This window comes from Diabrotica virgifera, chromosome 10 (genome assembly GCF_917563875.1).
Source record: "Diabrotica virgifera virgifera chromosome 10, PGI_DIABVI_V3a".
NCBI lineage: Eukaryota > Metazoa > Arthropoda > Insecta > Coleoptera > Chrysomelidae > Diabrotica > Diabrotica virgifera.
Window position 1 is genome coordinate 70,049,019 of NC_065452.1, and position 24,744 is coordinate 70,073,762.

At 36.1% G+C, this 24,744-nt stretch overlaps 1 protein-coding gene across 1 annotated transcript in view; it reads right to left on the reverse strand.

The window, feature by feature from the left end:
• LOC114343472 (cullin-4B) overlaps positions 1 to 22,397 on the reverse strand; it is a 193,247-nt gene extending 170,850 nt beyond the window's left edge. The window contains exon 1 of the mRNA XM_050663479.1: positions 22,053 to 22,397. Coding sequence (XP_050519436.1) covers positions 22,053 to 22,173 — 121 coding nt within the window. The 5' untranslated portion in view covers positions 22,174 to 22,397. The remainder of the gene's footprint in view (positions 1 to 22,052) is intronic.
• Between the last annotated feature and the right edge of the window lie 2,347 nt (positions 22,398 to 24,744).

A 24,744-nucleotide genomic window follows, 5' to 3' on the forward strand; every position in this document is an offset into this window, starting at 1 on the left:
TGTTGCAAACCGAATTGGTTTATTTATACATTTCTTCTCCTTTGTTTTGTTTTTGTTTTCTGGTATCAGTCGCTTCATTTTGATACCCACCATGTAATGGTCGGAGTCGGCATCTGGTCTTCTGTATGTTCTAATCTTCTTTATATATTGCTGCTCTTCTTTTTCGATCAGTACGTGATCTATTTGGTTTTTGGTTTTTCTATCTGGCGATATCCATGTTTCCTTGTGTATTTCTTTTCTTTCGAAATATGTGCTCATTATGATCATATTATTTTCTCTTGCAAAATCTATGAGGAATTGTCCGTTCTCATTATTTCATTGTGTTTACTATGTTTTCCTATTGTCGGTCTAAATACTTCTTCCTTCCCTATTTTGGTATTTGCGTCGCCTAAAATAATATTCATGTCGTATCTGGGTATACTTTCGATTGTTCTATTTAGTTCACTGTAGAAAGATTCTTTGACATCATTATCTTTTTCTTCAGATGGCATGTGAATATTGATGAGAGTGATTTTTTGGTATTTTCCCTTGATCCTGATACTACATATTCGATCTGATATTGGTTTGAATTCTACTATTGCTTCTTTTAGTTCTTTTCTTAGCATAAAACCTGTGCCTAATGTTCTATTTTTTCCGCCGCTATTAAAAAACACTGTATCTTCTATTTCTAATATATCATTTCCCAGGAACTTTTTGATTTCTCTCACTAGATGTTTAAGTTTACCTTCTCCATATGTGCCTTTTACATTCCATGTTCCTAAAAGTAAGTGTTCTTTTCGACATGGTCTCTTGTGTTTTTGTCCGGTTTTCATTTTTTCCCATTTTTTCCTTTTTTTGTATTATCGTTATCCTTTTTCTGTGCTTGTGTCGTCAGCGTTATTCCCATGGTACAATTGTTTGCTAGTTTTTTTATGTTGTTTTGATCATTTTTCCTTCTTTGTCGTTCCACTTCCATTCGCTGTTATTTATCCATATATTTTTTACTCCAGTCTTGACTTTATTTCCTTTGTTTCTTTCTTCCTGAGCAATGTTTCTAATTGTTTTCTGTATTTCTCGTTCTCTTATGGTTGCATCTTCGTTAATATATACCTTCTGCCCTCTTATTTCTTTTAACTTGTACTTTTTTTCCATTATTTTTCTTTTTTCTTCTTGGTTTTATAATTCAATGAGGCATGTTTTTTCTCCTAGCTTGTGAACATTCATTATTTTAACCTCTACTCCTATGTGTTGTTTGATGAAATTGTTGATTGTTTCTTTTAACCCTGCTTGCTCATATGTGTCTATCCTTAGACCGTTCATAACTACGTTATTTATTCGTTGGTGTTTTTCCATAACTTCCATGTGATTTGTTATTTCTCTGAGTTCCTCCTTGATTTCTATATTCTCATGTTTTAGTTCCGCATTTTCTTTCCCCAGCTCTCTGTTTTCTATAATGAGCTTTTCTATTGCTTCCTTGCTTTCTTTTGATTTCTTTTTATTTGCTTAATGTCGTCGGTGAGGTGGCTCACCATTATTATTAATTGATCAATTTTTGTTTCTTCATTTCTTTTCTCTTGATTTTTTGTTGGTGTTCTCGAGAACTTTTTGCTCTTTCTAAAAATATCATCTTCCTCGTTATCTATATATCTGTCCTTCCTTTTTGACTCTCCTTCTGACTGTGTGTCATCACTGTCTAAAGTTTCCAGATAACTTTCCATTTTCCGGCGCCAAACACTGTCTTCCACCTCAACGGTTCAGAGAAGACAGCGTTTACCATATTTATTCTGTATATTTACTATCGGTTGTTATTTTATGTGGTTACCTGGAAAGTCTACTCACAACGGCAACGTCGCAATTTCAACGGCCAGAGTTTCGTGCCTACGTTTTGTTGTTAAACAGGCTTATCAATTATAGCGATCTTACTTTTTGTATGTCCTTGGTGCTATTCCGATGTTATTTCCCGATTTTAAAGTTTTTACTTATCACTAGCCTTAACTTAATATAAACAATAAAACACACTCTTGTCAAGGAAAAAGTTACGAAATGAAAATTAGAACATTATAGCATGTCCATTTCGTGTTTTGAAACTAACTGACTCTCATCAAGCCTGAGCAGTTCGGATCAGACAGGAATTTAGGGATGCAAGATGTAGAAGATTTTTTTTAAGAGCACAACTATCCATTTTGTCTTTTTGGAACAAACCTTCTCACTACTAAGGTCGTGCAAAAGGACCGGAAGCAAATTTAAGAATTTAAATTGGCGGAAAACTACCCATCAAGTAGGTATGGGTGAGAGAAGAAAAAATATGAAGTAAATATGACTTTAATGAAGAATTATGATAAATGGTATGAATATGAATATATGAAGGAAGATATATGATATATGAAGTAAATGATAATGAAGAAATATGAAGAAGAAGAAGAAATATGTTTAATAGTACACTATGAAGAAAGTGCTAAGTATAAAGAAAATGAAAAATATATATTAGTAAAGTACCGGACAAGAATAAAAGGAAGGAAAAAGGAGAAATTTTTAATAGAAGAATATGTAAAAAATGAGAAAATCAAAATAACTGTTTTAAACGTGAAAGAAGTATAATTAAAAAGTAAGTTCAAATGTAGGAGTTAAAGTTATATATTTTTTTTAAATCTGGAAAAAGGTAAAATATAGATTACAATTTCTGAGTATAGATTTTCGCGAGATTAAGAAAAGTGATAAGTAAGAATAGACAATATTTTTGACAGGGTTGTTTTGTTTTAAACATTTTGTTTTAATCAACTGTTTTAAACATGTTTTAAACATTTGCTTAGGTTTAGAACAGATTTTGTTTAAAAAGTTTAAAACATGTTTAAAACACTTAAATTAAACAAGCTATTTTTTCATTTTCTTTGTGAAAAAATCTCAAATACATATTATAAAGAATGTTTAACAAATATATTATTTATTTATTAATACACACTTGTGGGAACACAACAAAAATTGGAGAACTTCAAAACATTTTGCATACAAGAGTTAATAAATTTCTCAAACTGTTTCAGTCTCATAGTAATCTTGTAATCTAAGTCATCAATCTGATCAGTCACGTGATCACTTATAGAATTAAGCTCTTTAAAAATTGAAATCAACTTAGCTGCTTTGACATTGCCTAGCCGATTACATAGTTTGGAATTGACTAAAGCGTATGATGAGAAGAGTTTTTTTTTTTGGATGGCCATAGAACGCCACCATGCCAATGGTCTTACATTCTCCATTAGATGTTTAGAAAACATATATGGTTTAAAGGGTACACACTTTGCCCGGTAAATAATAATAATTGGCAATGTTTCTGGATAATGAGTTTCTACATATTCTGTGCCAGTTTTTATTTGCGCTTGACTAAATCTATTTCCACTAAAGCGATGAGCAAGCAAAGGACCCCGCAGAAACCTTATGGGAAATAGCTCTCTGTCAAATGCTCTGAAACTTTGGGTTCTCGTAGTCCTTGATGTGTAGAATAAAAGACTAATGGGCGCGTAGCTCCAAAAAATCATGGTTTCAAGATATAAGCCTCTGAAGTTATAGGTACAGTGAGGACGTTTGAGGTGGAATAAATTCATTTTCTCGAGAATGGGCGACTGGAGATAAGTTACGAATCAGGTCGATTTTCATTTTTAAATTATAATTGTTTAGCATATATATCATACTAGTGACGTCATCCATCTGGGCGTGATCACGCAATCGATGATTTTTTTAAATAAAAATAGGGGTCGTGTGACAGCTCATTTGAAAGGTTATTCAATTCTCTATTCACTGATATAAATATTAACATAATTATTTATACAGGGTGCCCAAAAATTTTTTTGAATAAAATTAGTTGAGATAAAATAAGAATGTATATAATTTATTTAATTCGAAATACATTTTACTGCTGTCAGAAAACAGAAAAAAATGTTAATTTGAAAAATAAACATTGCTTTTCGCTTAAATTAAATGCTCAAACTGCTAAGAGGCATGTGGGTGGCAACTTTAATATTGAGTTTAAGCGAAAAACAATATTTATTTATTAAATAAACATTTTTTCCTGTTTGCGGACAACAGTAAAATGTATTTTGAGTTAAATAAATTACATATATACATTCTTCTTTTTGACTCAATTAATTCAATTAAAACAAAATTGTTGGGCACCCTGTATAAATAATTATGTAACAGTTTATATTAATGAATAGAGAGTTGAATAACCTTTATTTAAAACCTTTATTAAACCTTTATTTAACCTTATTTAAAAAAATCATCGATTGCGTCATCACGCCCAGATGGATCACGTCACTAGTATGATATATATGCCAAAAAATTATAATTTAAAAATAAAAATTGATCTGATTCGTCATTTATCCCAGAGTCACCCGTTCTCGAGAAAATTAATTTATTCCAACTTACACGTCCTCACTGTACCTATAACTTTAGAGGCTTGTATCTTGAAACCATGATTTTTTTGAGCTACGCACCCATTGAGACTTTTATTCTATACATCAAGGACTACCAGAACCCAAAGTTTCAGAGCATTTGACACAGAGCATTTCCCATAAGGTTTCTGCGGGGTCCTTTGTCAAAAATGAACCGGAATCAATGCCATTTCCATAAACTCCTTCACTTTATTCGTAACATTTACCAAAAATTAGCCATTTGCATGTTCAGTCGCGAATGCTTCCAGAAGTTCTAGTCATATCTCTGTAGCCTCTCCTTTAGTGCAAGTATTTGGAGTTTGTCCCTGCAATATACTTTATTTTTATAAATACCTAGTCTTAGGCATTTGTCTTTAAATTTGTATCATTTACAAGCTTTATCAATACTTATTCTATTGTTTGAGTAAACGTGAAATAATATTGGCCAGTTTTCCAACTAACTTTCTAAGCATTCCAATAAAGTATTCCAATGAACATCCTGGTGCAATACAAGAGCAGAATCACCAGCTTCTCGGCATTTTGTGCTAGCAAAATGTATTTTTCATGTACATTTCTGAAATATTTGCAATTTACTACTCTTTATTCCTGGCACTTCTATATCATGGGCAAGTAAGTTCAATATATGGGCCGAATAGCCATAAATTATTATATGTATCTGTGCTGCTTCATTCCTCAAAAAGATCATTCTCATTTTAAGAAAATATGATTTAAACAATGTTTTTTTCTACGTTTTATTTGTTTAAAACATGTAATATAAAAACAAAAAAACATGTTTAAAACAAAAAAACCGTTTAAAACGAAAAAAACGTTTGTTTTGTATAAAATAAAAAAAAAACATGTTTTTTTGCAACCCTGATTTTTGATGACTAGTGAAATAAGTTGTGTATATTATATTTGTAAATACTTTTGTGTAAAAATTTGTATAAATCTTTGAAACACAGTAATCAGTTGGTGACGCTGTCTAGAAAAATTTTCTTCTTTATCGGAAGGGCAGAGAAAATAATGTACATCTCTCAGAAAATTTTTCTTGTAAGTGATAGGGATGTACAGCATTTATATTAGCATCAAAAGAAATAAGAGTAATCCACATTGATTTAATTTTAAAGGTCTTACACAAACATTATCTACAAGTGTTGTTTATAGTAAATAAATGGGTGACATTGATTTCGCAATGTAGGCCACTCGTTTCGAGAACACCCAAGTAAGCGATTTTGATATTATGAGTATTTCACGGTCACAACGGTGTCGTCAATCATAACAAAACAACTACGGAGTTGAATCCTGGACACTCACTGAAGCGATAGAGAAAAAACTTGAAGCCTTCGAGATGTGGCTATACAGGCAAATCTTAAGGATATCATGGATGGACAAGATAACCAACGAGACAGTATTACGAAGAATGGGGAAAGAAAAAAGGTAATGTATACCATTAAAAGGAGAAAGTTAGAATATCCCGGACACCTAATGAGAAACGACACTAAATACAGATTACTGAAGGTAATCCTTCAAGGCAAAGTATTCGGAAAGCGAGGAATTAGAAGAAGAAGAATATCATGGTTAAAGAACTTAATGAAATTGTTCTCCACAACAACTAATCTATTTCAAGCATCAGTTAATAAAATAATCGGGGTGTAATCTAGCTCGCGTCCGTAAAAGAATTTTACACGTGCACCCTGGGTAATGCTAAATGAACTAGTGCGATAGTTGGCGACTAGTCTATCTCTTAAAGATCTCCTAGTCATCGATATACATGGAAACAGCTACAAAATCTAGTTCTTCTGAGAACTATATGACAAGAAGCATTGGACCAATCCTCCGAATATGCCAACTAAATATAGAGGCACTTAGTAGATCAAAGTGTGAGGTACTATCTAAAATCCTGCTAGAGAATAACATTGACGTGGCTACCATTCAAGAAACTCATGTAGGTGATGAAACTGATCTAAAACGTAGGGGCAAAGTACCAGGATATGAAATTCTTGGTGTAACATATCACCATATATACGGCTGTATAACATACATCCGCAGCAACATAGAAACAAAATGCCCATCTAGTGGACACCAGTACCAATGAAAACATTCAAATCATTACAGTAAAAATCGAAGAACTTACAATTGCTAATATATACAAGCCCCCAGAAACCCAGTGGCCTCCAGAAGTATTGCCTCATCTTTACCATCCGGCAGTTTATATGGGAGATTTTAATAGCCATCATACGATGTGGAAATATCACAGCAATGACCAGAACGGCGAAGCACTTGTAGAGTGGGCAGAAGAAAACAACCTTAGTCTAATATTTAATGCAAAAGACAGGGGAACATTTAGATCCGCAGCGTGGAGAAAGGAATACAACCCAGACCTCTGTTTCTCGACAAAAAATTCTCAAAATCAACCTGTCAATATAACAAGAAAAGTCCTGAAGAATTTCTCACACAGCCAACATCGTCCAATAATATATGAAGTAGGCATCCAGGTCCCGATAGTCCGATCCACTCCCAGACCAAGATGGAATTTTCAGAAGGCAGACTGGCAAAAATTCTCTACTGAACTTGATAAAACTATAAGATGGGTTCCAGCCACACCGGAAAGCTACGATAGATTTGTAGGTGCAGTGATATCAACTGCAAAAAAGTGTATACCAAGAGGTTACCGCAAAGCGTATATCCCAGACTGGAATAATGAATGTGAAGAACTCTACAATGACTATATAGAGAATGGTGACCCAGATGTAGCTAATGACCTATTGCAAACATTAAATGAAGCCCGGAGAGATAAATGGATAAAAACAACGGAGAAAATGGACTTTAAAAGATCGAGCAGACAATCTTGGAGCCTACTTAGAAAGCTAGGGGGAAGTGCCCCGCTCGTTCGAAAAACCCCACTTTTTGTCCTCCGACCAAATAGCTAGCAGAACAGTGACCCTATCCAGGGCTCCACGTGACAAAGAACATACAAAATATATAAAAAAGGAACTAAACAACTTACGTCAAACAGCCGAACATAACCCAAGGTTCTCCCACGAATTCACCAACGAAGAAATAACATCAGCCCTCCGAGACATGAAAACTGGCAAGGCGCCTGGTTGTGATGGGATACATCCTGAGTTCCTACTACAATATGGTCAAAGGACAAGAAAATGGTTGGCTGCGTTCTATTCACTGATCCTTAGAATTGGAAACATACCAAAAGCTTTTAAAAAGAACAAAATAATTGCTGTATTAAAACCCAATAAACCCCACGATAAAGTTGAAAGCTATCGTCCTATAGCACTTCTCAGTTGCTGCTATAAACTGCTGGAACGACTTATCCTAAACCGAATAGGCCCACAAATTCTTGAAAATATCCACTCGAACAAGCAGGTTTCATACCTAATCGAAGCTACGCAGATCAGGTTCTAAGTCTAACTACGCATATAGAAGCAGGCTTCCAAAAGCAACAAAAGACGGCTGTAGTCTTTGTGGATTTGACAGCTGCCTACGACACAGTATGGAAGGAGGGACTCCTCTATAACCTAATCAAACTAATCTCATGCCAAAGAATATTGCAACTAATAAACAACATGCTCTCTGATCGATACTTCCAGGTAATCCACGGTAATGACATAAGCAAACAGAGGAAATTAAATAATGGACTACCCCAAGGATCAGTCCTTGTTCCGATGCTTTTCAACTTATATATATATCGGACCTACCTGACACTGATGGAAGAAAGTTTGGCTACGCTGACGACCTAGCAATAGCAGCACAACACAAACAGTTTGAAATTACTCAAAACGTGCTGACAAACGACCTCAACAAACTATATGAATATTTCACAAAATGGCGCCTGATACCCAACTTAAATAAAACTGAGGCAAGCTGTTTTCACCTCAATAACAAACAGGCAAACCAAAAATTAGAGGTCAAAATGAGAAATGTAGCACTACCCTACCAACCTTACCCAAAATATCTGGGGGTTACCTTGGACAGGACTCTCTCGTTTAAAAAACATCTACAAATAACTGCACAAAAAATAAGTAGTAGAAATAACCTTATCCAGAATCTTTGTGGTACCAACTGGGGCGCATCTGCGGACACACTACGAACATATGTGCTAAGTTTGGTCTACTCTGTGGCAGAGTACTGTGCACCGGTCTGGCTAAATAGTCGTCATGTGAAGATAGTTGATACGCAGCTTAATATAGCAATGAGAATGATTAGTGGCTGCATCAAGACTACTCCACTATATTGGCTTCCCATCCTTAGCCATATACCTCCTCCTATTCTACGAAGACAAAAGGCCTTGATAACGGAGTATTCGAAAGTAAACAGCAACTTGCAACTACCAATCCATGAAGACATCCCGAGTTTAGCAGCAAACCGACTCCCATCCAGAAAACCACCCATAAGAACAGCCCAACAGCTAACAGCAGATGATTTCAATGTTACCTCCAGATGGCGCACGCTGTGGACCGAGGAAGCCTCACCTGAAGTATCCAACCTTATTGACCCAGTCCAAAAGCCTGATGGCTTCGACCAGCTACGAATCATATGGAAGAGCCTAAACCGAATTAGAACGGGACATGCAGTATGCGCACACAACCTACATAAATGGGGAAAACAGCCTACCTCCAGCTGCGACTGTGGTGCTCCAGATCAAACCATCCAACACATAGTGGAGACATGTGAATTGAGGGCATACCGAGGAGACCCAAAAGACTTTTTCAAACCTACGCCTGCAGGCCTTGAATGGATAGCTCAACTTGACTTAAAGATTTATTTATTTATTTATTTATTTACGGGAAACCCCCATTAACAGTACAAAAACATAAGTTAAATTTTTAAGACAGGTTAGATCTTACAGGGTGTCTGCGTAACTTTGCACCATATGGAAAACTTTTTTAATATCAATTTTACGAAAAAAAGTCATTCTTTATAAAGTGCTCTGCATAGTCTAAAACCTAAGGTGCAATCATCAGATATCAAATTTTGTCAACAGTATACGAGGTATGTCAAAAAATATTAATTTCGCTCAAGAGCAAACTACCTTTATATTTCAAAATATCAAAAAAATTTATTATGAAAAGTTATTTGTAATTAAAAACCATATTCAAATATGCAATAACAGCCATCTACGAGAAAAAAAATTTCTGAGATTTTCCTAAATTACTGATTCCGAACATCATTTTTATTTATTAGACCTGTAATAACTCTTTTATTAATAATTTTAGGAAAAAAAAAGGATTCTTCATAAAAATCTGTGCATGGTCTAAACCTCAAGATGCAACCATCAGTTATCCAAGTTTGTTAATTTTATACGAGGTGTATCAAATAATATGAATTTAGAAAGAATTCTTTCTATATTCTTTCTAAATTCATATTATTTGACACACCTCGTATAAAATTAACAAACTTGGAAAACTGATGGTTTTATCTTAAGGTTTAGACCATGCACAGATTTTTATGAAGAATCCTTTTTTTCCTAAAATTATTAATAAAAGAGTTATTACATGTCTAATAAATAAAAATGATGTTCGGAATCGGTAATTTAGTAAAATCTCAGAATTTTTTTTTCACGTAGAAGGCTGTTATTGCATATTTGAATATGGTTTTTAATTACAAATAACTTTTCATAATAAAATTTTTTGATATTTTGAAGTATAAAGGTAGTTTGCTCTTGAGCGAAATTAATATTTTTTGACATACCTCGTATACTGTTGACAAAATTTGATATCTGATGATTGCATCTTAGGTTTTAGACTATGCAGAGCACTTTATAAAGAATGACTTTTTTTCGTAAAATTGATATTAAAAAAGTTTCCCATATGGTGCAAAGTTACGCAGACACCCTGTATAACTAGGTACCTATATCCAAGTTAAAAAAATTCAAAGTAATTATAATTGTATCAGACTTAATGAATCTAGATCATTGAGATAACTAGTACATAGGCTATTATAAAAATAATAATTTTAAACTATTAAAACAAAAACATTTAAAACAAACCTAATACTATGTAATACAAGATAGGTACCTCTTTAGTTGGTTCAAACTGTATTTAAATAAGTCAATCTGCAGATTATTGGCCAAAGACATGCATCTGTCAAGAGGATTATTCACACTATAAGTTGTTCTATGAAAGGGAATTCGAAAAGTTGGTTGTTGCCTTAAATCACGACGTGGTATGTGGAAAGTAACACATATTCTAAGATATTAGGACAATCTAACAGACCATTAACCAACTTAAATAAGAATATTAGTGAAAATCTATCTCTACGGATGCTTAGTGGAGTCAATGAAATGTGTTGCTCAATCTCCATGTAATTATGATTAGCTATAGTAATTCCACATTTAAAAGCACACACTCTTAAGAATCTACGTTGTACTCTTTCCAAATAAATCATGTGATTTTGAAAATAAGGAGACCAAATTATTGAACAGTATTCCAAAATTGATCTGACCAAACAACAATAAACAACCCTGGCAGTATGAACTGAAAAGTATTGGCAATTTCTTAGCACAAAACCAAGCATTTTACTACTCTTTACAGCTATTGAATCAGTGGCGGCTCGTGAGTAAAAATATGGGTGGGGCACTTTTTTTTTGAGCGGCAAATACGAAATTATGAACACCGAAAAAATGTTGCTAATTACAAACTTACCCATGTATTTAAGGATTCTAGTGAATAGTCCTTTTTTTCATCACTAGTTGGGGAATCTGCAAACAGACATCGCGTCGGAGGTAAACATTTTCGACAGTGCTGGGTTCCTGAGCTAAAACCTCATCAGTGTCACGTCGACCAGTTTGGCCTTAAGTCGGACCTCCCTGCCCTCCGTAACTTCGATGTAGCAGGGACCAGCTGAACCCCACCACTCTCATACTAGGGCATCAGGGTGGAGTCGCTCATTAGAGCATAACTTCTCCCCGATGTCCTTCTTTTGCCCGATTCTCAGTCGCTCGCCATCATGCATCAGCTTCCATCTCTACCACTCATCTGACCACCACGTCCTTTACCCCCTATACTGTCAACCACTCCTTCTTCCTACCTCTACCTTCTCTTTTATCGACAGCACCTTTCTTACATAGTTGTGGATGTTATCCCACCATCGCTCATCCATCACAACATACCTGTTTTTGGTCACTATCTCGTTATGTTCCTTTATTGATCTTCTAAAAGCCGAATCTAGCTGTGATTGTATATTTTTATTGACCCTAATAATTGGTATTCAACACAATACTGGATGTGTTTGGAGTTTGGAGCTAACATTATATTTTTTAATTTCCTCTGAGAGATGTTTAACATCATGTACACCCTGGATTGTCCAAGCCTCGTCCACTTGTGGTGAAAACAATAAACACTTAAAACAATAGAAGCGATTTGTCTCCTCACAACCGAATAACCAGTCTACTCACAAATAATGTTTCTCATTGAATTTACGATTAAAAGTTCTATTACCACTTTGTCCTGCCTGAATTATGTCCAATTTTGGTCTAGGAGGTCCTATTATTTTGTATTTAACAATTTTTCGAAGTCCAAAGTATTTTTGTCTTAATAAAGCATACACTATTAATATTTGTTGCCATATCGAATTACTGGATATCGACATCGACAATAATGAAGTCAGTAATGAGAATTGTACACTTCGAAAACTACGCTCGGGCTGTGTCCTAGGTGAAGTATATTGGTGCGATACCGACTGCCAAGCCAAATTCCGTAACGTTGCCAGTTACTACCTGCATCTGAGGATATTTCTTATTTCGCACACGGCAAGTCATCATCTAGCGCCCGATATTTTTCTAACTTGACAACAGTGAGTCCGGTCGCTCGGAAAAGCGCCCTTCCTCGAGTGCGGGCATAATTAAAAACTACACTGTGTAGTATTTTTTAATCAATGGTGCGGGTGAACGCTGTTAATTTATATTTCTAAAATTTTTGGAGCATCGCGTCGCATCGACTGAATATTTTTATTAGATTTTTAAATAAAGAAAAATTCATTCAATATACATTGTATGAGATATCCACTACATTAAATGAGCTAGTGGGAGGGCAGTGCCCCAAGCGCCTCCCTGCCACAGCCGCCCCTGTATTGAATTAATATGATTTATAAAAGTTAATTTCTCATCAAATATGATTCCCAAGTCTTTGACAGTAGTAACATATTTAAGTGGTTGATTATCAATGACATATGAAGACTGGTATTTGATTATTTTACGTGTAAAACTAATAAAACAACATTTTTTAACATTGAGATCCAGCTTATTAACCCGACACCAACAGTGTAATTGGTCTAAATCATCCTGTAAAAGCAACTGATCGTCTGGGCCCTCAACAATCCTCCAAAGTTTTAAATCATCTGCAAACATTAAACAGTGACTATGTTTAAAACAATTAACGATATCATTAACAAAGGCATTGAACAGTAAAGGAGAACAGTGTCCCCCTTGAGGAACACCAGAAGTAGCGAATATAGTTTCAGAGAGGTCGCCACCAATTTTAACATACTGAACCCGGCCAATTAGTGAACTTTGAAACCACAAGACAATCTGATGATGGATCCCGAACTTTTGTAACTTTTGCAAAAGGATCCGATGGTCCACCCGATCAAATGCTTTCGAGAAATCTGTGTAAATGGAATCTATTTGCTTAAACTGTTCCATGTTTTGCAAAATGTCAGTTTGATAATAGAGTAGATTTGTTAAAGTTGATTTATTTTGGCAAAAACCATGTTGTTGATCGGATATTAAACCTTTGCATAGCCAACTCAACTGTTTGCTGACTAGGGAATTAAACAGTTTCGGTATTGAAGATTGTATACAAACACTACGATAGTTTTCTACTTGATTTTTTTTGACCTTTTTTAAAAACAGGGACAACATAACTCACCTTCCAAGCATCGGGAAATACAGATGTTTGTAAAGATTTATTAAAAAGTATATATGGTTTAAAATGGTTTTGCCAAGTTTGGATAATTGTTTTAGGAACATTATTACGGACAACCAACATGGATTTGTAGGCGGACATTCTACTCTCACTAACCTCTTTTTGTATATCGATAGTATAGGTACAGCAATGGATGAGGGTTACGAGGTGCACTCTATATACACCGATTTCAGTAAGGCCTTTGACCTACTAGATCATAATGTCTTAATTACAAAGCTGAGAAACTTTGGTATCATTGGTTCTTTATTAGCTTGGTTTACTTCGTATTTACAAGGAAAAACATTGCAAGTAAGATCAGCAGGATGTGTTTCTAATGGATTTGAAGCCGTGTCAGGGGTTCCGCAGGGTTCCCATTTGGGTCCTAACCTTTTTCTGTTGTTGGTAAATGATATTGGTAGGAACTTTAAATCTGAATATCTGATATTTGCAGACGACTTAAAGATATTTAAATGCATTAGGTCAGAATCTGACTGTGAGGGTTTGCAGAGAGACTTGGATTCTTTAGTACATTGGTGCCAGGAAAATAATCTTAGCGCTTGTTAACAATGGACGTAACCATAAGATGAACGTAATACGTCATCATTTCGTAAACCGTAATTTGTACATAATTTTATGCAGCGTTCACAATAGACTTAAATTTTACGTAAAGACAGGCTGTCTTTACGTAAAATTTAAGTCTATTGTGAACGCTGCATTAAATTATGTACAAATTACGGTTTACGAAATGATAACGGCTTACGTTCATCTTATGGTTACGTCCATTGTGAACAAGCGCTTAGATTGAATGCTTCGAAATGCTCATATATTATTTTTTCACGTAATAAGACCACCAGTGATTTTAAATACAAGATAGGAGATGTGGATTTATCTAGGGTTCAGGTAATTAAGGATTTAGGTGTGTTACTGGATAGTAAGCTAAGTTTCGTGGACCATTATGATGCCATTATTGCGCGTGCTAATCGGACATTAGGATTAGTCATCAGAATGTCATATGATTTTAATAATTTGTTTGTAATTGTGAGATTGTTTTTGAGTTATGTTCGTTCATTACTAGAGTATTGTTCAGTGATTTGGAGTCCAAGTTATGAGAATCACAAATATCAAATTGAATCGATTCAAAATAAATTTGTTAGATATCTGCGGTATAGATTAGGTACTAGAGGAATGCAATTGAATTCCAGTCAGGTCATACAGATGTTTCATGCACCGTCTAGAGGATCGCAGGCGATACTTTGACCTTAATTTCGTATTTAAGGTGTTAAATGGTATTATTGTTGCACCTAGTATTCTGGGTCGAATAGATTTTTATGTTCCAGCTAGGAATTTGAGAAGATGTCCCTTGCTATCCGCTAGATCGTGCAATACACGTCATGCAGAAAATATGCCTTTAAACAGAATTGTTTCTAGTGTAAATGAGTTTCCAAATATAGACTTTATGGGAGTCACACTAAATGCTTTTAAAAGGACTATTTCACGTGAATTATTTTAATTTGATTTTAAATTTTTTTTTGATGTCGTTAGTTTAATTTTAAGTAATGTAAGTTAACTTGTGTTCAATGTTTAATTTTGACTTTTAATTTTAATTGTAAAATGGAGTTTTCCGTAAATAAATATTAATTTAATATAGAGGTAAGACTATTGTGCAAACACATTCTTTCAGCAAGTAATTTGGTATTCCATCGGGTCCTTTTGAAAGCTTCTTTGGGAGCCTACTTATAGCATCAAATATCTCATTAATTATAATCTCGCAACAGTTAATATCCCTGCTAGCAACATCATCCACAACTGTGTCCAATGAAAAAGTTGAATCATGATTATTAACATACACCGTCTGAAAAAACTCCATAAATAAATTAGCTATATCTTGCCCATTAGAAGCAGTCCTATTTCCATAAGATAGAGAATTCAGAAGACTGTAATTTGATATTTTATCGTTAATAAACTGCCAAAACGATTTTGGATTATCCGTCAGTTTCAAATCAAAACACCCAATATAGTTAGAAAAACAAACTTCTGACAGACGCTTGCATTCAGCACGCAAATCTGAGAATTTTTTATAGTTACAATAAGTACGATTATTTACATATATAGAATGTGCCTTTTTTTCTGAAGGGTTAATTTTCTCAAATCAACTGTAAACCATTTTGGAAATGATGATGTTCTATACTTTTTCAATGGAACAAAGTAAGCTATACCTATAGCAAGTATTTCATAAAAAGTATTAGTAGATAAATTTACATCATTTGTGTTAAGAATTATTTGCCAGTCAAAAGAAGCCAAGAAACTATTAAGTTCTCTATAGTTAGCATTTCTAAAATCATAAATCATTATAAGCCAGATTACCGCACTTGTAGATTGTAGATTGCAAAAGGGGTCGATTGGCCCAGTTGACCTTACTACACTGCGACCTATAAGATCTTTTGTGTATACCCTACATCTATATTTTAGTCCAAAAGGTCTAGGCTTCTAAGAAAGTCCATTATCCGTTTTGGAGCTAGGTTTGTAATCTGATCAGGATCAAGGAATACCTGTTCCAGATATTTATGGCGTTGCCGAACAATTACTCTGCAATTGCAGATAATATGTTCTGACGTCTCATCTGCCTCATCGCAGAATCTACATGTCCCACTGTCCAGTATGCCCATTTTACAGAGATGGTATCTGAGTGAGCAGTGTCCAGTGAGAATTCCTGTGATTACTCTGAGATCAGATTTCTGAAGCTCTAAGAGTAATTTCGCGTAGCGGGCAGAGGGTCGTAATAACCTTTTTGCCTGTCTTTGGCCTGGAACATTTTTCCAGTAGGCTGCACTGAGTTCCTTTTCATATTTTCGAACTTGCGGCTTTTTGGTATGCCACAAAATGGTTCAGGTCCGATGAAAGGAGTACAAGCTCCTTCCTTTGCGAGACTATCGGCAATCTCATTTCCGACAATTCCTTTATGCCCTGGCACCCATAGCAACGTTAGTTTGTTGCGACTAGCCAGTTGTTTAAGGGATTGTTTGCAATTCCAGGCTATTTTTGACTCGTAAGTTGTGGACTTCAGAGCCTTCAAAGCAGCCTGACTATCAGATGCAATAAATATTCTTGCTGAGTTGAGGCCTTTTCTTAGGCACTCTTGAGCACAGAACTCTATTGCTATTAGTTCTGCTTGAAATATTGTTGGAGCATTTCCAAGGGCTGCGGATATCCTAATATTAGGACCTGTGATCCCTATTCCTACTCCTTCGTTTGTTTTTGACCCATCAGTATAGTAAGTGAGGGCACCTTTTGTGATTTGAGCGATTTCGTTTTCTGTCAACTCGCGGTCGTTAATAATAACATCTAACGCGAGTTCGAAATCTTGTTTTGCAGGCATTACGTCTGTAGGCATCTTCATGATTTGGGTTGTTCCAGCCCTTAATACCTCAAGATGTCCCGTTAAGTCACCGGGTTTTAGAGATTTAGTCTGTGTCAGTCTATAGGCATTTTCTAGAGCGATCCTCTGTACATGTAAATGTAGTGGAGGAAGGTCTAGCATTGCCTCTAAGGCTGAGGTAGGACACGATCTCATTGCACCCGTGATCCCAATACAGGTAAGTCGTTGCACTTTTTGCAACTCGTTTATTGCCTTTTGCTGCTTTGTTTTGGTCCACCAAACCATCGCAGCATAAGTGATAATGGGTCTGACAACCGTTAAATATGACCAGTAGATCATTTTTGGCTTCAGACCCCAGGTTTTCCCAAAAAGCCTACGGCACGTCCAGAAAGCCCTTGTTGCTTTTATGGTAATATGAGTGAGGTGTGCATTCCACGTAAGTCTCCTATCAAGGATGACTCCTAGGTACTTAACCTCTTCTGAGAAAGAAAGGGTTATTCCATTCATGATCGGAGGCTGTAATGTTAGTTTCCTCCTGTTAGTGAACGGAATAAGTGTCGTTTTGTTGGGATTGACTGATAGCCCTTCCCTCGAACACCAAGTGGTTATAATGTTTAAGGCCTGCTGCATGCGTTCGGCAATAATACCGTCATGTTTGCCTCTAACCACTATAACTAGATCGTCAGCATAGCCCAGAGCACGAAATCCTGCTCTTTTGAGCTTTGTTAGGAGGTCGTCAACCACTAGCGACCACAGTAGAGGTGATAAGACTCCTCCTTGAGGACAACCTTTTACTGCTTTTATAGTAGTTGATTTGCCTCCTAGGTAGGTAATAATTTTCCTAGTGTTTAGCATGGATTGAATCCATTTAGTTATGGAAGGTTGGATACCTTTTGCTGTTGCGGCGGCGCTGATTGATTCATATGAGGTGTTGTCAAACGCACCCTCTATATCTATGAATGCACATAGCGCCACTTCCTTTGATCCTATTGCCTTTTCTATGTCTTTTACGAGACAGTGCAAGGCATCCACGGTGGATTTGCCTGATTGGTAGGCAAATTGTTCTTTGTGAAGCGGTAAATTTGTTAAATATTCGCTTCTTATATATATATCAAGTATTTTTTCCATACTTTTAAGTAGAAAGGAGGTAAGGCTTATGGGTCTATATGACTTCGGCTCCTCTGGAGGGCGTTTACCACTCTTAGGAATGAAGCATACCTTAACCTCTCTCCACCCTTTTGGAATGTAGCCCAAGATGAAGCTCATCTTGAATATTTTGACTAGATGAGGAGTTAATGTATCAACGCCCTGTTGTAGCAGGGCTGGAAAGATACCATCCTCTCCAGGAGATTTGTAGGGCTTAAAGCTATGTATTGCCCATTTAATTCTATTTTTGGTGAAGATTTTTCCCGCTAGGCTTTTTGCAGCTCTTGATGTTCTGTAATTAGATTCATCAAGATTAACCCTTGGGTCATCTTCAATGAGTGTTGACCCAGGAAAGTGAGATTGTAATAAGCAACTCATGCTTTCCTCTATGGTTTCAGTAAACTCTCCGTTTGGCTTTTTTAGAAGTCCAATACCGTTTGAGTGGTCCTTTGAGATTACTTTTTGGAGGCGTACTGCTGGGGCTAATTCAGTTATCCCCTCGCAGAATTGCCTCCATGTTCTTCTCTTAGACCTTCTAAGTTCTTTATTGTATTCTGTTAGAGCCTTTTTGTAGTCATCCCAGTTACCTATACTTTTGGCTCTATTAAAAGCTTTACGAGTTTGAGCTTTTAACTTACTGAGTTCCCTGTCCACCATGGCACATCTCTTTTGACGGCTTTGGTCTTGATGGGACAGGCCCCCTCATAGCAGCTAATTATCGTACGATTTAGCCATTGTGAGGCACCTTCCAGTTCCTCTATGGTTTCAATCGAATAAGTTACGCCTTCAACATCTGACCTTAGGGTGTCCTTGTATGCACACCAGTCAGTCTGTTTCGGTATTCGACAGGACTGTATCTGTTCCCGCTCAGCCTCGACATCGAACCTTATGGTTCTATGATCCGACATCGATACCTCATCGGAGACATGCCAGTTCTGTATTAGATTTGTAGCAGAGCAACTGGTTAAGGTGATGTCAAGCACCTCTTTCCTATTTGCAGTGATAAAAGTTGGTTTGTTACCTCTATTGATAATGTCTATATTGGAGTTAGCCAAATATTCTAAAAGGTACTCACCACGTTTGTTCGTGTCTGTGCTGCCCCATACTATGCTGTGGGAGTTCGCATCACATCCAAGGATAAGTTGTCTGTTCTTTTTGTTGCACCAACTGATGAGGCCTTTCACTTCCTCTGGCGGAGGTTGGTCTTCATCACCTGGGAAATAGGCAGAGGCAATTATAATTTGCCTTTTGCCCCTTCCGTGGGGAGCTCCACTTCAGCTGTTGCTAAGTCTCTTGTGATAAACTCCGGAACAGAAATTAATTTTAGTTTTTTAGAGATGAGCAAAGGTGCTCTTGGCAAGTCATGCATTTGTGAATAAATCAACTTACATGTATTATTTGGAAGTCCTTTTATAAGTCCTTTGTCAGCCCAGGGCTCTTGAATGAGCCCGATGTCAGTTAGGTTTCTGCTAAAACTCCTGTTAAGCACACTAGTTGCGGCTTTTGCGTGATGGAGATTTAACTGCAGAAACCTAATATTTTTGTTGGAAGCCATTTTACAGGCTTTTGGGACCTTTATCTGATCCCTTTTTGAACTTCGCAGGGCCCTTTTCCTGGGCCCCTTCTTTTGTGGCCATTTTTGCTGCTTCACTAGTTGAAGCAGCTTCTGGCTCACTAGGTTTTGGAAGGCCTTTTTTTTGGTAATATTCTTACCTGGCCAAATTTATAGCTGGCTTTATAGCCATTTTGTTTCACCCTTTCAGCGGAGTTAGGGTCCATTGAAATAGTGAGCTCTACAGTAGGGCCTTTGTCAACCCTTCTTACAACTCTCCAATTCTGTGAGTTGAGGTCTTCATTTTGGACCTCTAAGAATCGAAGAATTTTTGCATTCGTGGTGTTCAGACTATCAGGAAGATATGTCACAAAGATCTCGGAGTGAGGAATATTGCTTTCCTCTTCCAGTCTCAGCGAGATACCCTCCTGTGGCTGCAGCTCCTGAATTATGCTTTTAAGCCACTCAACTGTGGCTTTGTCAGCACAAGACAGAAGCATCCAACCCGGTCTGAATTGTAGGTTGCTGAATTTAGGCCTAATTGTTGCCTTTGGATCCAGCTCCACTATTTTTTCCAGAATCTTCTCTTTCGTTGCAGCTAGTTGTTCCACTGTTAGTGAAGATTCTGGATGGTTTTTGGGCATTATTCCTACCCTTATTGCCGCTGCAACCTGTCCATAGGATGGTTTGTTTTCTTCACCACCGCTGGTTATCCCAACGGTGGTGCCAACTCCCTTTTTCCTAGGATTTTCTGGCGTGCTCTCCTCAGACCAGATCCTCTTGGACCCTTTGCCCTTGGATACATCCTCGGGTGGTTTTTGTATAGGCTTTTGTGCCTGTTGTCGAGCCTCTTCATATTTAAGGCCTTGTTTTAACAGGTACTTAAACCTTTTTCGGGCAGCGCCACTCAGTTTCTCTCTTTCGGCCTTTTTTGGCCCTTGAGCGATACTTTGCTCGTCTCCGCTGCTTTTTAAAAGCTCATCCTCCGATTTATGGCTTGGAACTGGATCCAATTCCATAACCTCGGGATGATTGAGGCTTTGTTCTTCCTCTTTGCCCTCATTGTTTTTAGTTTTTCCTACTTAGTCCATTTTAGTCCCACGAGTAGCTAGGGAATGTATGGTCACTCCCAGCAGAGCCCCGCATGCCGGGAGAAGGCTAAAGAAACCTGGGTTTCGCCTGGTACCCGGAGTCCGCATAATCGTGACTAAGCAACCCCTTAGCCCTGCGGCGCAATTCCTGCCCACGCCAAGCCTTCGGATTATGCTGTTCCACCTTGGCTTGAGGGGGATTTCTGTGGTTCCCTTCCACTTGGCCAGCCAATCAAGGCAAGCCCCCACATCGGTAAGCACATCCTCTACAACCACCGGCTTACCAACACGGTATATACCGGGCAGGTTTCCACAAGTTTGCATTGTTTCCGGATGCCCGCAGAGGCCGCGAATGATTAGTCCAGTTACCTCTGCACCCATCCGTCTACAACACTCCCTCTCCACGCTGTTGTTCCCGGTATTTGCGTACGCCAGAGCTTCGTTAGCCAGCCTCTTTGTGACGTGTCTAGGGGCCTAGGACCCTATCCACGTCAGCTCGAAGCTGTTACCACCACACACCACGTGGAGGAGATGTTGGTCTTTGTGCAGCATTACCGCACTTAGAAGAGCTAATAGGTAAAGAACACTCATATGAAGACTACTGTCAAAAAGTTTATCTGAAGCCCTTGTAATTACTATATCTCTATTATTACTAAAAGCTAAATCTAAGAAAACATTCCTATCATTAGGTACAGTATTAATCTGAAATAGTCTCTAAGATATCCAAATGTTTGTGCCACATTTAACGCAGAATCACCCATTGGACACTGGACCACAACTCCAAATTCGTCGTTTGACCATAAGGCATTAGGCAAAGTATAATCACCGAAAAGATACAAGTTTTCTGACGCACTTTGCTGACATATGTATTCAACCGTCTCACAATGCCTTGTATATAATTCTTGAGGAGATTGTGGAGGGATATACACTCCTCCAATCACAAATTTATTTTTATTGTGGTGGCTTTGGATAAATAATTGCTCAACTCTGTCTTCAGTAATAGAGATACAATGAGATTGTAGTTTGTTGCTGACAAAAACTAGAATACCACCACCACTTTTCTTGGCACTGGTCCTCATAGATCTATCACATCTATAGACACTAAAACCGTTACATTTAATCTCACTGTTAGTTATGATTTCGTTCAGGTTACTTTCAATAAAAATGATTATGTCATAGGAACAGCAGGAAACACCACAAATTTTGGTTCGAAGGCCACCAACGTTTTGATAATATACTGTTAATGGGCACGAGACTAGTTTTTTTGTTTGGCTTCTATTATTTTAGGGACACCATTGAGATATTTTATACTTAAATTACAGATATAACCTTATCTGTTTGTATTATCTTATATTTTATCTGTATTTTGTCTATGTTCGTTTTTATATAAGCTTATGTTTGTATTTTTGAATTATGTACTTACATTTTTTTTACAATTATTATTGTATTTATTCCATGTATTGAGCCATACGCTAAATAAATAAATAAAATAAAATAATTATAGCCAGAATAAGCGCCAATATTCGAAACTAATAGGCACCAAAAGAAAATGTATGAAAAGGTACTTACTTTTTAGATTCTTTATTATTAGTTTTTTTGTGGTCGCTTTAATGTTAATTAAATTTATGCTTCTATTGGGAACATTGGAAAAGTTTGGTCTGCCGACGCTATTATTTGTATTTTGACTCATTTTGTTTTTCTTTTTATCAATGTTTAAGAATGTGTTAGGAACTGTCCTGCATATGTTACTTGAAATCTAAATCCATAACATTAATTTCAAAATAACGAACCACTGTTATCACACTAAAAACAAATAGATCTAATTTTTTTTAACATAATAATGCAAATATTTTCCGTGGAACAGAAAAGAATGCATAACAATAACAATGCATAATATTTATGATTGATATGAAATATGAAATGAAAGACTGTCACTGTCACTTCACTGTCACTGGTGTCACTGTCAGTCAAAATTTTTGGTGAGTTATGGCATAGCCACCTTTACTTTACAAGCCATGAAGAGAAAAAGGCAACGTCGCAATTGATGACGTCGGTAGTCTGACTTTCGGACTACCGCTTTCGAAACTACGATTTTAAAGTACAAATTCTGGTAAAATTTATAGTATTTTTTGGGTCGAACAAGAAAATATTATTAATTAGAAGTTTGTACAAAATAATATTAAAAGTAATTCCTTGTAAGTAACCATGATACTATAAATAAAGAGATAGTATTTTCCCGTAGCTCAAATACGTCCGAGTTCGCGCATTGATTACGTAACTGGAGACCGGAAGTTGAATTTGAATTCTTGTTAAAGTTAAATGGGATTTGTATGCATTATGTGATGAAATTATTTAATTACCAAAATAACATTAAACTTCAATGTATTCGAAAAGAATTTAGTGTCGAGATTCCAGTCAAAATAACTGTCAAAGATAAAATATAAAATACAACCGCGAACAATTCAAAGTAATCGGACATTACGAACCATTACGAACTTGCCGGTCTCCAGTTACGTCACGACTTCCGGATGTGCAATATATTATCTTGTTATTTATAGTATCATGTAAGTAACGTTTATTATACAAAAAAAACCAATAACAAGAATATAAACGGGATTTTTTTTTCGAATCCTAAGAAAACTAATAAGTATTTTTCAAAAATTTAAACGCAGAGTGAAAGATTACGTTAGGACCGAGGGCCTAAAGTTCCTGAAAACTTCTATGTTTATTTTAATAAGTTACAGGGGTGAAAAACTAAGAAAATTTGGTGTGATTTTTAGTTTCAAATATGTCATTAAAATAAACCTTCTTATTCATTCTAAGGGACTTTTGGCCCTCGGTAATAAAGTAATCTTTTATTCTGCGTTTAAATTTTTCAAAAATACTTATTAGTTTTCTCGGAATTCGAACAAAATGATTACATTTAAAATACAGGCGTCAAAATTTTGCATTTTGTTCCGTTTCCCTTAAAGTTTTGTCGCACTTATTTAGAAACATCCTGAATTGATAAAGAACAAATCTAGTTGTTAAACATAAGCGAATTAATAAAAAAAACAGAATGTTAAGAAAACCGGAGGCTATTAGTTGGGTTTTAATTTCAGTATTTTATAAATGCCCTGTACACCATAAAAATTTAACTGGTTAGCAACAATATTATTACAGCGGTATTGTTAAAGAATTAGGCTGTAACATATTTAAAAAATCACTTAAATCTGCCAACAGGTTTAGGAAACATAAGGCATTAAAAATGACAAAATTTTAAAGTGGACGGATTTCTATATGCCCGCAAGTTTATATAAAAATATATTATATTAAACTAAAATCATCTTAATAACATACCTTTTAATGTTCTTTATAATTTGGAGCACGAAATATTGTAAAATATTTCAGTTTCTCTGTAAATACAGTGAAAATTATTTAAAAACAAAGAGAACTGTCAGAATTAATCGGTCTACCAATAGATGTTGCCAAGTTTCAACTTCATGGCTTGTTAAGTAAAGGTGGCTATGGTTCGGTGCTATGGTTATGGTCATGATAGCCAATAGTATAACATGAAAAATCATCATGTCAAATCCCAAATATCCCAGTTCCAAATTATCACTGCTCCATTTAAAAAAATATATTCTACTAGAAGTGTATTTTGATGGAATCAACCAATGAAACAACATCAAGGCCGCGTCCCACCATCAAATAATTTGATCAAACTGGTTTGAGCAAACTGAAAGTGACAGTTAGTGACGTCACATCCTGAGTGTTCATTGTGGATAAATGAAAAATTTTAATTTTAAATAAAGTACAAACAAGTTAGACAACTCAATACAAAAAATTTGATCAAACTAGACTGATAGTGAGAGCACAGATTTTTAGAATTTCAAAAAAACTGCGATTGTGACGTCACTTTGACGTACTTCCTCAAGTACGTCAAGTTTGCTCAAACTGTTTGATCAAATTATTTGATGGTGAGACGCGGCCTTTAGAATTTAAAAAAAACTGCAATGGTGACGTCACTTTGATGTACTTCCGGAGTTTGCTCAAACTGTTTGATCAAATTATTTGATGGTGAGACGCGGCCTTTAAGGCCCCGTCTCACCATCAAATAATTGACAGTTATTTGATCAAACTTGACAGTTAGTGACACAAAGTGACAGTTACTATGTATAGTTTGTGTCACTAGTCAAGTTTGACTGTCAAGTTTGATCAAATAACTGTCAATTATTTGATGGTGAGACGGGGCCTTTAGAGTTCGATTCTAGGTGACACT